General features: G+C 37.0%; 1 protein-coding gene across 1 annotated transcript in view; it reads left to right on the top strand.

The window, feature by feature from the left end:
- The window catches only part of mgat4b (alpha-1,3-mannosyl-glycoprotein 4-beta-N-acetylglucosaminyltransferase B), a 139,660-nt gene that overhangs the window by 102,059 nt on the left and 25,441 nt on the right, over positions 1 to 12,160 (top strand). Inside the window, exon 8 of the mRNA XM_074674161.1 lies at positions 3,494 to 3,608. Coding sequence (XP_074530262.1) covers positions 3,494 to 3,608 — 115 coding nt within the window. The remainder of the gene's footprint in view (positions 1 to 3,493; positions 3,609 to 12,160) is intronic.

Genomic DNA, 12,160 nt, shown 5'->3' on the forward strand with positions numbered 1-12,160 from the left:
GTTGGGGTTAAATAACTTGTTATCACCCATGCTGCAATTATCCGACAGGAGGCCCGTACCTATTTGCTTAGTTAAATCCAGGTGGTGACTTTTGGACTAATGGAGACTCTGTTTCCCATGAGCACCGTCACCTCCTGTGATGCTGTATAGATGGGGCTCATGATTCAGACAGAGAAATCAACTGTTTTTGTCATTCTCGGCAAAGGTCTGAATTTAAAAAGAGATCTCTGACTTATCTGGTTGCAATAAAGGAGACTGAGTGACTCTGGTAGAAACTCAAAGCACAACCAGGTTCAAACTGAATTTTTTAATGTTTAAACAGATGAAAGGGTAATCGGACCAGAGAAACCCACACAAAAAGGAACTTGAAAAAACTGAGGATGAAGAGAGATGGAAGTTTGAAGAAGTTTCCTTCATCAGGCTCAGTCTTTAGTGTCAGAACTATGCACTGGTCCAAGCTGGACTCACTTAAGGCTCCACCTCCCAGACTACTTTTCAAGACTTTTGGTTGGATCAGGTCATGTGAGATGTAGATGTGACAAAATTCTCTTTTGTCTGTGGCTTTTGTGGATAAATTTTTGGTTTCAAAAGTCTGAAACATCAGATTTGAAGATAGTCAAGCAGGCGCCCCATGTACAGAAACTACAGTCCAGGTCAAACTGTATTTCAGTTGCTTTATCTAATGAAGCTAAAAAGACCAAAAATTACCTTCAAGTCCAGGACTTTGCTGAAACAGAGCCTCTGTCTTGCAGAGCTTAAAGTTTTTGCCTCCGTCTTTTCAGCTCCTGAATTAGAAGCTGCGTCTAAAAGTTAACTTCTGCTTTATTAACTCACTTCAGACCAGACACAGCTCCTGAGTTTCTGGAGTTTCCCCTGGAAAAGTTTGTGTTGTGGATTCTCTGAAAGCAGGAAAACAGAAATAATGAGAGAAGCAGAGCCAGGTTACAGATGAGCAGACAGAGCGACTTAAATAAAACCCCTCTCTGCTGAAACGAGCCGACTTTCTCCGCTCGCTGACAGGAAACTGTTTCCAGGAAGTCTGCAGCCTCTCAGTCAGGACTTGAATCAAATGTTTTTGTCTCTGTTTCGTGATGTGTCCTTGAACGCATCCCTCCCAGCCGGAGCTGATCTGTGTTATTTCCCTACGACGGAGCGATCTCCTCTCCATCACCGTCCCAGCTGGAGGTGACGCAGCCTCGGCTGCTCCCACACGGAGCGTTTTGACAGGAACACAGAGCCCAGGCGCTGTTTTGACACCTAAACTCACTCTGAACTCCGCAGAGCTTCTCCTGAGAGGTGTTCGGTGACAGACGGCAGCAGGGGGGAGGGAGGGAGGGAAGGAGGGAGGGAGGGCAGGTAATTACTCCCCGTTGACTCTCCGGTTCCTGAAGCTGAGGGAGCAAATGTCTGTCATGAAGCTGCACAAGCAGAGTGTCTGCTGCAGGACTCCGAGATCAGGACTCAGATCAGGAAATGTTGACAAGGTTTTCACGGGAGAGGAGCTCTTTAACTGCCATTAACAAACTCACCTTTCCAGCACACCTGTCCTCACCCTGCCTTGGAGTGACAGCTGGGGGATTTAACTTCTGTTTAAACTTTTACCAAATCCGTATTTATTCATAAAACACTTTTGAAACATCAAAATGAGACATTAACGACAGTACGGCTGTGAAAGTATTCAGATTAATAGAAGGTATGAGCGTCTATGATTCTTTTACTTTAGAAACAGCAAAGTTTCTGTTCTGTCACAAATAAGGTCTGAAGTATCAGGTCGAGACCTGAACTTAGTTTTAACAAGAGTCCAAGTTTTTTAATCCTGGGTGATTTTTTATATTTTAAATTAGGGATTTAAAATATTACTATTATTATTTTTTATTTATTTATTTTACTACTTTCTTTTGTTGGCTGTCTCAATAATGTTATTCGTCTTCTACATTTTCAAAATAAACTTTCATTCATTCATTCATAGTTTACAGTCTGAATGAGTGAAAAGGTACAATAAGTTGTGTAACTGTAAAGAACTTTAGAAGAAGCTGTAAACTTTAGAAAATGAAGCCATTTTTTTGTGCCATAAGAGTTGAAACTTTTAGTTTTAAAATAGAAATGTATTACGAGTAAAAAGTTGAACAAAGTTAGAAGACAAAAAGTTTTAAACTGTTAAAAATAAAGAAAAAAATGAGAATACGATTGAATTGGGGGGGACAATCACAAAAATGATTAAAAAAAATAAAAAATAAGAAAACAATAATAAAACTATGAAATCAAAGATGAGCATTTTTTGATGTAACATCCCAAGTGTATGAGATAAAAGTTTAATTCAAAGCATGTGAATTATGCCACATATTTATGCCATAAAAGTTGAAACTCTTGAGAAATGAAATCACACATCTACAAGTAAAAAGTTGAACATTTTTAGGAATAATGAAACAAAGTAAGGAGACAAAAAGTTAAAAAAAAAAATAAAGGAATAAAGTAACAGATTTATGAGAATAGAATTAAATTGGGAGAGGGGACAATCACAAATTGATTAAGAAAAAGTTGAACATTTTTAGAAATCAATTCATAAAACTTTGTGATCTTGGGATGAACACTTTTTGGTGTAACATAGTAAGCTTATGAGAGGAAAGTATAGCATAAAGTATAAAAATAGAAACTTTTAACAATACAATCATAAATTTATGAGATTTAAGTTAAACATTTCTGAAATCGAGCAACAATTTTACTTGATAAAAGTTCATACTTTTGGGGAAAAAATATTTAAAGCTGCAAGAATAAATTTCAAAAGGTACATTTACAAAAAGTTGAATATTTTGGGTAAATAGGGTCACAAATTATATACAAAAAAACTAAAACATTTTTGCAAACCAAGTCACAAATTTATGAGATAAAATAAACTTTATCGAAATAAAGACAGAAATTTACAAGTATCATATGAAGTTGAAGATTTTGGGATATAATGATTAACATTTTTGAGATAAATGTTAAACTTTATGGGGAAAATAGATATAATGTTACAGGAATAAAGTTGAATTATTTGGGGAATACAATCATACATTTATGAGATTTTGTTAATACTTTTTTTTTGTAAAAAGTCACAAACAAAAAAAAAACTGACAGGTAAAAAGATTTTTTTTTTTTCCTGGGAGACAACACTATGTCACAAATTTATAAGAATTGAGTTATTAACTTATCAGAACAAAGTAACCATTTGAATAAGGTTAGTGTTAAAATCACAAATTGTAACATCTAAGTTTCTCAGTTTCCAAAGTAATGTCAAAAATGTGTTTCTAATTTGTATACAAATTTATTAGTAAATCATATTTTCACTCTGTTTTGCACATTGTCTTGATTTTTGTTTGTTTTCTGAGGGAAGGGGAAGAGTGAGCCAACTCAACTAAAATGAGGAATTGTGCGGTGTCTTGTGAATTTTTTTTGAGTATTTTGATAAATGATGAGATCTGTAATCAATCAACCTCTGTCTTTCTTTTTCCAGCTAGAAGACGACATCGTGGCTCGTCCGAACTACTTCACCACCATGAAGAACTTTGCTCTGCAGCAGCCGTCGGAGGAGTGGATGATCCTGGAGTTTTCTCAGCTCGGCTTCATCGGTGAGTCTGACTTCAACGTCTCTAAATCATTGCAGAGAAAACCGGGATGTGAGAAGGTAGAAGTTGTGTCGTACTCTTTGCTGTGGTTAAACGGTGTAAGGAGACCTCCACAGAGCGACCTCGGAGTAAAGACGTCTCTGATGGAGCGGTGAAGCTCACAGCCTTTGAATGAAAGGTCAAAGTGATCCGAGGTCCTGCAGCTGCAGAGCTCCACCTGAGGGTTAAATTAAATCCAGCAGATTAATTAAAGCATCAGCCTCAGTCGACCTGGTTTCTAATTATTCTGTCAGAGCTAATCAATGGCGTCTGGAGTCCTGGATCCAATCAGCTGACACCTGGAACGCAGTTTTTACTCGCCTGGAACGTCGAGCTGATGTGGAGCCAGATTCAAACTCAACATCAGAGCGAACACAGCTCAAAGAAACCGAAACTTTGGATCAGTGAAAGTTAAAACCAGACGGTTTATAAATGTCAGGCTATAGCAGAGAAAACACAGCATCTATCTCTGGGGGAGTTTTTCCTCCTCTCTGTGTTTACAGCTTCAGCTTATCTCCTCACACACATGTATAAAATTACCCAGCATCATTTCCTTCCCATGAGGCTTTGCTGCTCCACTTCCCTCTAATAGGTCCCTGAGTGCTCAGCCCGTCATTACGGCGGTCGGGGATTGACGAATCAAACGTCATCCCTCTGGAGGCTGAGCGTCAGCGAGCCACCAAACAAACCGAACGATGAGAATCACCTCGAAGTGCTGAAATGATAAAAACCTTCAAATCAAACACACAGAGATAAAAATACACTCAGAAAGACGAGGGGGAGATGATTATAATGTTTTCACAGATATTTTCAAGAAGTTTTCTGCGATAATAATCAAACTCTTTTAATACTCTTGTGTTGAAAGTGATCTGAGGATGTGTTTGACAAAGAAACAAACACATTTTCAGCAGATATCTCTGAAAAACTGTTGCTTTGACTCATTAAAGAGGGGGTTTGTAGTCTTTTAGTCTTTAATCTGTTTCTCTGAGGCCCTTGTAGTATCTTATGTGATTTTTATTCCATGGTCTGGTTGATTGCTCTAAATTATTGCACTGGCTCAAATGCTAGTTGGTAACCATGGCAACAGAAACTCTGAACATATGTGAACATACGCAATTTCACAGTTTATTAGTCATAACGGCAAGACAGTAGACAAAACATGAGTGATTTTATAGTTTTCTGTAACCTATTTGATGACTTTGATTCTTTGAAAAAAAATTCCCATCATCCTCTGGACACACACAAACAGTAAGAGGTGCATTCGCCCTCTGAAATGATACTTTGTATCACAGCTGTGGTCGACCTTGGCAACACGCAACAACGAGAAATATTAAATAATCCACTCAGCTGCTTCTTGTGAAAAACGTACAACTTTAACAGTCAAAAAACAACATTGTTTTGTCACAAATAAGGTCTGAAGTATTGGGTCTAGACCTGAGCTTAGTTTTAAAGGGAATCCAAGTGTTTCAATCCTGGGTGATTTTTACATTTTACAGTCTGAAGTAAGTGAAAAGATACAAAAAGTTGTGTGACTATAAAGGACTTTTAGGATAACCTTCAGGGGGAGAAAATAAAGCCACTTTTTTATTCAGAAAAAGTTGAGACTTTTAAGAAATAAAATAAATATGTATTACAAGTAAGAACTTGAACATTTTTAGGAATAATGCAACAAAGTAAGGACACACAAAAAAAAAATAGGAATAAAGCAACAAAATTATGAGAACAAAATTGAATTGGGGGAGAATCACACATTGATTAAAAAAAAAGTTCAAATTTTTAAAAATCATTTCATAAAACTGTTTAATCTTGGGATGAACACTTTCTGATGTAACACACAACTTATGAGAGAAAAGAAAAAAAAAGTTGTGTATCTATAAAGAACTTTTAGGGTTACCTTCAGGGGGAAAAAATACAAGCTGGAAATTTTAGACGATGGAGTCACATTTATATGCCGTACAAGTTGAAGCTCTTAAGAAATAAAAAAAAAATGTATTTCATGTAAAAAGTTGAACATTTTCAGGAATAATGAAACAAAGTAATGAGACCAAAAGTTGAAACATTTTAGGAATAAAGTCACAAAATTATGAGAATAAAATTGATCAGGAGGGGACAATTAGAACTTTATTTGAAAAAAAATAACAGTTACACATTTTTGAGAACCAAGTAATAAAACGATGAGATCAAAGAAAAACATTTTTGGTGTAACATCCCAAGTGTGGGATAAAAGTTTGATTTAAAGCATGGTAATAAAAAGTTTCAGGATACTGTCTTAAATTTTTTAAATTTATGTTAAAAATTTCTGAAATTTAGCAACAACTTTACAAGATAAAGATTCAAACTTTGGGGGGAAAAAATATAAAGCTGCAAGAATAAATTGTCAAAACGAAAATTGGAAAAAAAAAAAGTTTAATATTTGGGGAAAATACTGTCACAAATTCATTAAAAAAGCATTCTTGCAAATCATGTCATATATTAATGAGATAAAGTCAAAATTTTGCAAGTGTGAAGTTGAATATTTTGGGGTATAATGGTTCAAATTTTGGGGAAAATAGAGACATGGGGGGAAATGGAGACAGAGTAAAGAATAAAAAAAACAACAAAACCCCTCTTTGATGGGTCAAAATGCCAGTTTACCAGTGATATCTGCTGAAAATGAAGCTGTTTCCTTGTCAAACACACCCTGTTAGTGTTTTTATGATTGATTTAATATTTCTTTCTTTCATGGTATAAGCAGAATAATGCCCTTTAAGGTGTCCAATATTAGAAACAAATGGACACCCTGTTGTTGTTTTAGAAACCCTCATTTCAGCCTCTTTCTGAAACACTATGCTTTCTCTTTAAGGCTCCCCCCGCCACAAACCCCCTTCACTCTAATTGGTCAGCCTTCTGGAGAACTGTTTGGGGCAGAGTTATGGGCAAACTTAAGTGTTTCAGGCACATTTTGAGCAGTTTACATTCAGGTTTCTGCTTAAGAATTTACATTGTGGCATACCCCCTCTTTAACCTGTGTGTTTCACCAAAAAGGGTCAGGAAAGAGTCAAAACTTTTATCTAAAAACATATCAAACCAAGAAATATATCAAATCTGAAACCAGAAGTCAGATAAAAATCTGAACAGTCCTCTCTTCAGCTCAGCTCACACTCAGAGTGTGATGATAAAACGTTTCTGCAGTAATGAGCGAAAGCCGTTCGTGTTTGAGTCTTCGTTTTGTTCCCGCTCTCCGCTCGGGGCAACCGTCCTCCGTCAAAAGAAGTGAAACATTTAAAGTGTGAATTATTGATTTGACAAACTGCAGCCAACAAAACAGTCAATTATATCATAATGTGTGTTATAATGACCGTGCTGCTGAGGGCCTCAGGGACACACACACTCACACACTCACATACACACATACACACTAAAGCACACACTAAACAAAGTGGAATCAGATCTATTTTTGGAGTTCATGGAGCGTTACTTTCCTCTTTGAGATCTTTAATCTGATAATTTCACGACTTTAACCAAAACACAGCCGACCAAACACTTCATGAGAGAGTGTGTGTGTGGATGGATGTGTGTGTGTGTGAGGCTGATGAAACGGTTGCATTGTGGGTACTCTGCCAGTAAAGTTAACAAGAGGATGTGTTTGTTTCGCTCGCCTGTTGTCAGCCACTGTTCAAGTTAAAGAGAGGAACTGAGGTGGATGGCAGGGGATGATGAAGACACTCTATCATCATCGTCATCATCATCTTTACATAATAATTACACAAAATTCATCAAACGATAGTATGAAAACTTCTAAAATAAACTTTTCTTCTGTACGGCTGGCCATTCAGAGTGAAGGGGGTTTGTGGAGTAGGGAGCCTTAAAGAGACAGCAGCTGAAAGAAAAGGTTGAAAAACGGGTTTTCAAACACACTAGGGACAGAAAAATAGGTATTTATTTTCTTTATTGAGGTGTAAATCATGTGTAGATACTACAGGAGCCCCAAAGGAACACATTAAAGATTTAAAAAAGAGCACAATACCACCTCCTTCAACCGATTTTGCACCTTTCGCTTCATTTATGTAAGGCTCGTAAAAATCAAAGGCTCTGAAAACTGTACATAAACCATACATGATAAACTACAAGGGATGGGAATTGATAAGATTTTGTCAGTACCGATGCCCTTATCGATTCTGCTTATCGATCTGATTCTTTATCGATTCCATTATCAATTCCTGTTGTGGTACAAAAAGTAGCTTTACAGGTTTTCTGTGTCAACAACATTTAATTGAGTTTTTACTGTAAGTGAATTAAATGTAATTGGTCCCTGAGTCTGGATATTTCTGGGCATAATTAAACAGAAAGAGGTAAAAATTCCACACAATGTGACGTTGATGTGCTGTGTTGTAATATATTAATAATTCAAGTAGGCCATCTTGTGTCTCAAAGTGGTTATAACAATGGTTTAAGTTGTTTGGAACCTTTCCATAGTTATGAAGTCAGCCATGAGCCTTTCATTAGCCTGTTAGCTTTTGACATTTGAAATTCTCAGTATTTTTCACAAAGAGTTTATGTGATATGTTTCTGTGATGAAAGTTGAAATTCTATTCTGAAGCTGAAGCTAAACTGATGTATGCTAACTGTTAGCATATCAATGCAGTTTCCCATATACGTTAGCATCAAGCTTGCGCTATTTTGTTATTTTGGTAAATAAGGTGATTTAGACCATTTTGAATGTACTGAATATGAATCTCCTGAGAGAGAGTGATGTACATTTCTTTATGAAGTCAGTTCTTCAGTAAAACTTCAAGCTGAAAATCCTGAATAAGAGTTTTCTTGGGAAACGTTATCTAACTGTTGAGCTAAGATAGCTGAAGCAGACTTAACGACGTAAGGCCTGGCGGCCCCGGCACAATGTAAAATATTGATAAGGGAGTCGTTAAGCACAAAGGCTAATGATATCAATGGATTGAAACATTTCTTATCGATTCTGAACACGAACCGGTTTTCCCATCCCTATAAACTATATTGCAGGCAAAAATGGGAGCAAAACAGTTAAAGATGTGCAAAAATTGAGGCAAAGTGTGTTTTAGTAGAAATGTTTAAAAGGAAAGGAAAAATCATCAGTTGTTGTAGCAAACAGATATATTTAGAAAAAAAGACACTGAGATAATTCAACAAAGGCATCAGTTTGAGAGCTAAGAAGCAGTTTCATAAATTTATGCAAATTAAAGTCACCTGATTGAAAACTTAAAGTACAGTCTTTGTCAGTGGTTGGAGGAAACTGAAATCACAAAACAGGCACAAAATTGAAGTTTTGTAAAGAAACCTTTCTGCTCATGCTTGAGCGACGTGAAGAAAACTTTGCATGTAAGTTAGAATAAAAAATCAGTTTATTCTCATGAATACTGCATGCAACAGCAGTGCAAAATAAAACCTGTAAAAGAAGATAAACCATCAGGTAAAAATGCAGTGTTTGCAAGAGAAAGAATCGTAAATGTTATCTCCTGCACCAACAAATATCAAAAAGTTTCATCCCTAAATTCAATACATTTTTTTTTTTTTACTTATGGGCTCCAGATTAGCTGTGGGATCACTTTTGCTTAATTGAATCTGGATAGTTTTATTGCAAAACACAATACAAATTTAACTGCGGAGGATGTAATTTATTTGGCTCTCAAACTCGAAGTTAAATATTAGAGATAAATCCAACTTTTAGTTTCAGTGCCAGAGATTTTATATACTTAAAAAGATTCCCTCTTTGCCTGGCTGTAATTACTTTTACATAATTTATTGCTGCTTCCTCTTACAAAAGAAGACTTACCTGAAATAAGCAGCTTACAAATCATAACCATATCCCATTAAATGCATTTACATGCCATTTGAATAAAAGCCATAATAATATATTGATACAGTTCATAAATGATGCATAGAGAGGACGCCCGCCATGCAGGATTCAGACGTAGAGGTGAGCTTCTTATTTTATCCCAGGTGCAAAATTATTTATGAAATGTGAGATAATAAATTATTAAATTCTGTCTGCTTGGATTTAGTTTCATTCCTGCCTTAAAAAAAAAAACATTAATACAGATATATTTATAAGTTTAGACACGGTGGAAACAGCCAGAAACCTTTTAGAGGCATAAACACAACAGGAAGTCTCTTCATCTGAGTTATATTAAAGCAGAAAACAGGATTTAAAAAAACTCGCAGAGACCTTATTGTGACGTCTTGTAGTGAATTATACACTCGTCTGACCCTGAGGCCGAGGATGTGGTTCAGAGAGTCGAGGTGGACAGAGTAATCGCATTTAATGCAGCTAAAGCATCAAAACTACACCGTGATAAAACTTTAACACAAGTTCAGGTCTTTTCTTTAAAGTGTCATCTTTTTGAAAGTCTTAAAGAGGGTTAAAGATGGGTTAAAGTCTGTGAAGTTCCTCAGTCATCCAGGTCATCATAGTCCAGAGACTGATCCTATAAAGGGAAAACTGGACCTGGTGGAGCTGCTGAGGACGTGTCACCTCTTCTCTGAAAGGATTCTTCATTTCTTAACAGACTGGTGGACAGGGCTAGAAAATTAAACCCTTGAAGGGTCATTTGTTACCGGTACTGTCCTGTAGAGTTGTCAGTAGAGTTGTTGGCCCAAGTCACAACAGTAGCTACGTTAACAACTCTGCAAACACCAACCACAGACGACCGAAAACTGTAATGACTCAGAGTAACTAGGTCAACAAGTTAACAATGACCACGGATCTTTAAAGACTCAGGAACCAGGTCACAACTCTGCTCGGGATGACAACAAAATACTGAAGTCTGCTAATGACAACCACATAGAATAGAATAGAATAGAAATGTACTGTCATTGCAACAAGTAAAACAAAATTGAAGTCACAGCAGCAATCAAAAAAAGAAAAATTGGTGTCTGATGTTAGCTCCTAGGTCTGTGAATAGCATGATACTACTCTGCCTTCTGGTATCCCCTTTGTTGCTGGGTCAGCACAGCTAGCTCGTCCATCTTATTGGAGATAGATCTTATGTTCCCAATAACGATGGATGGAAGGACAGGTCCATGCCGTCACTTCTTAGCTCACACCTGAGAACCAGCACGTCATCCTCACCTCCTTCTCCTCACCTTGTGGGGAAACATCAGGCCTTACACCAGTTAGCATTGACATGCTACAGGCTGCTAACAGCCGATTTCACATGTAAACAATGCAGCCATGGTTACATGTAGGATCTCCTGACAAACACAGGAGAAAAAGTAGTAAAAATATCACTGAAGACACAAAAAGTTTGGTGTCCATGACCAACAAATGAGCCAAACAAAGTAATGATCCACTCCTAATTCAAAGATTACGAAAAGGAGACGAAAAAAATCACAAGAAACGGACAAAGCAGAGAGAGCAAAAGGCAGCTATAGCCAACAAGGCGGCACCTGGCAACACTTAAACTATAACAACTCTGATTTCAAGAGTTTAGACACCTGAAGACTCCCAACTTCCAGAAATGAGGGAATGACTCGGCTTACGACAACTTCGGACGACAGAAGATCTCAATGACTTTCAGAAACTGGGTTACCACTTTGCTTACAACAACCATAGACAATCAAAGATTCTTGATTTAGGTCTGTCACGACTCCCAGGCACATTGTCAACGACTCTGTTTACAACTCTTAGAAGCTTAGATGTACAAGCTTCGTCCACTGGTGTGTTAAGAAGTAAAGAAGCCTTCTTTAAGAACTCAAGTCCAGTTACCTTTGTCAGATCAAGATCAGGACATAGTTCAAACACATGAATCAGCCTTTCCTCTTTTCCCATGCACAACCTAAAAACAAAAAACGAATTGAAAAAAAATGTGGATTTACAAATCTTCTCTCTATTGCTTATTAATTTGATTCGTCATGCACTATAGTTTTGTAATGACCTAGAATTCATTTTTTTTGTACTTGGGAACCTTAAGCAGATATGAGATTAGAATGAGATTAATGAGATTAATTATAACAAATCCTGTAATTAATTAAACTAATATTTTTAATTGCCTGACAGCACTAATATTTTTTATGACAGTGTCAACAGGGGGACTTCCTGCCTATTAAAGATGCTGTCCGTGGTGCTGAAGTCTGTTAATACAGACACAATAAAAGGTGTTTGAACTCCTTTTTTTAGCCATAAGCAAACATAAGACAGTTTAACTCTCACAGAGCTCGTATTTAACACAGAACCAGAGTTTGTCTGACTTTTATACTACTTTTTCCATACCTCATCTCTTACGGCTGAGCGTCATCCACCGTATGAAATTATTCTCTCAGAAAGATTGGAGTGCTCTGCAGACACATCATTTGGACATCAGAGGTAATTTAAACCCGAGGCCTGAAACCAAAGCCCTCGTCCCAGCAGCTCTTTGAAGAAGTGATTCAGAGAAGAGAAAGTCCTCACTCTCAGCCTCAGAAAATTTAACAGGTCCTCACAAAGATAGAGATACAGGAGCCCACTCACACCTTTTCTCCTCGTCTCATTTTCTGTCTGCACACTTTGGAGGAGAGGTGCCAGA

Source organism: Halichoeres trimaculatus, unplaced genomic scaffold, assembly GCF_033239565.1.
Source record: "Halichoeres trimaculatus isolate MK-OKI-2021-1 unplaced genomic scaffold, fHalTri1.1 fHalTri1_scaffold_7, whole genome shotgun sequence".
Taxonomy (NCBI): Eukaryota; Metazoa; Chordata; class Actinopteri; order Labriformes; family Labridae; genus Halichoeres; species Halichoeres trimaculatus.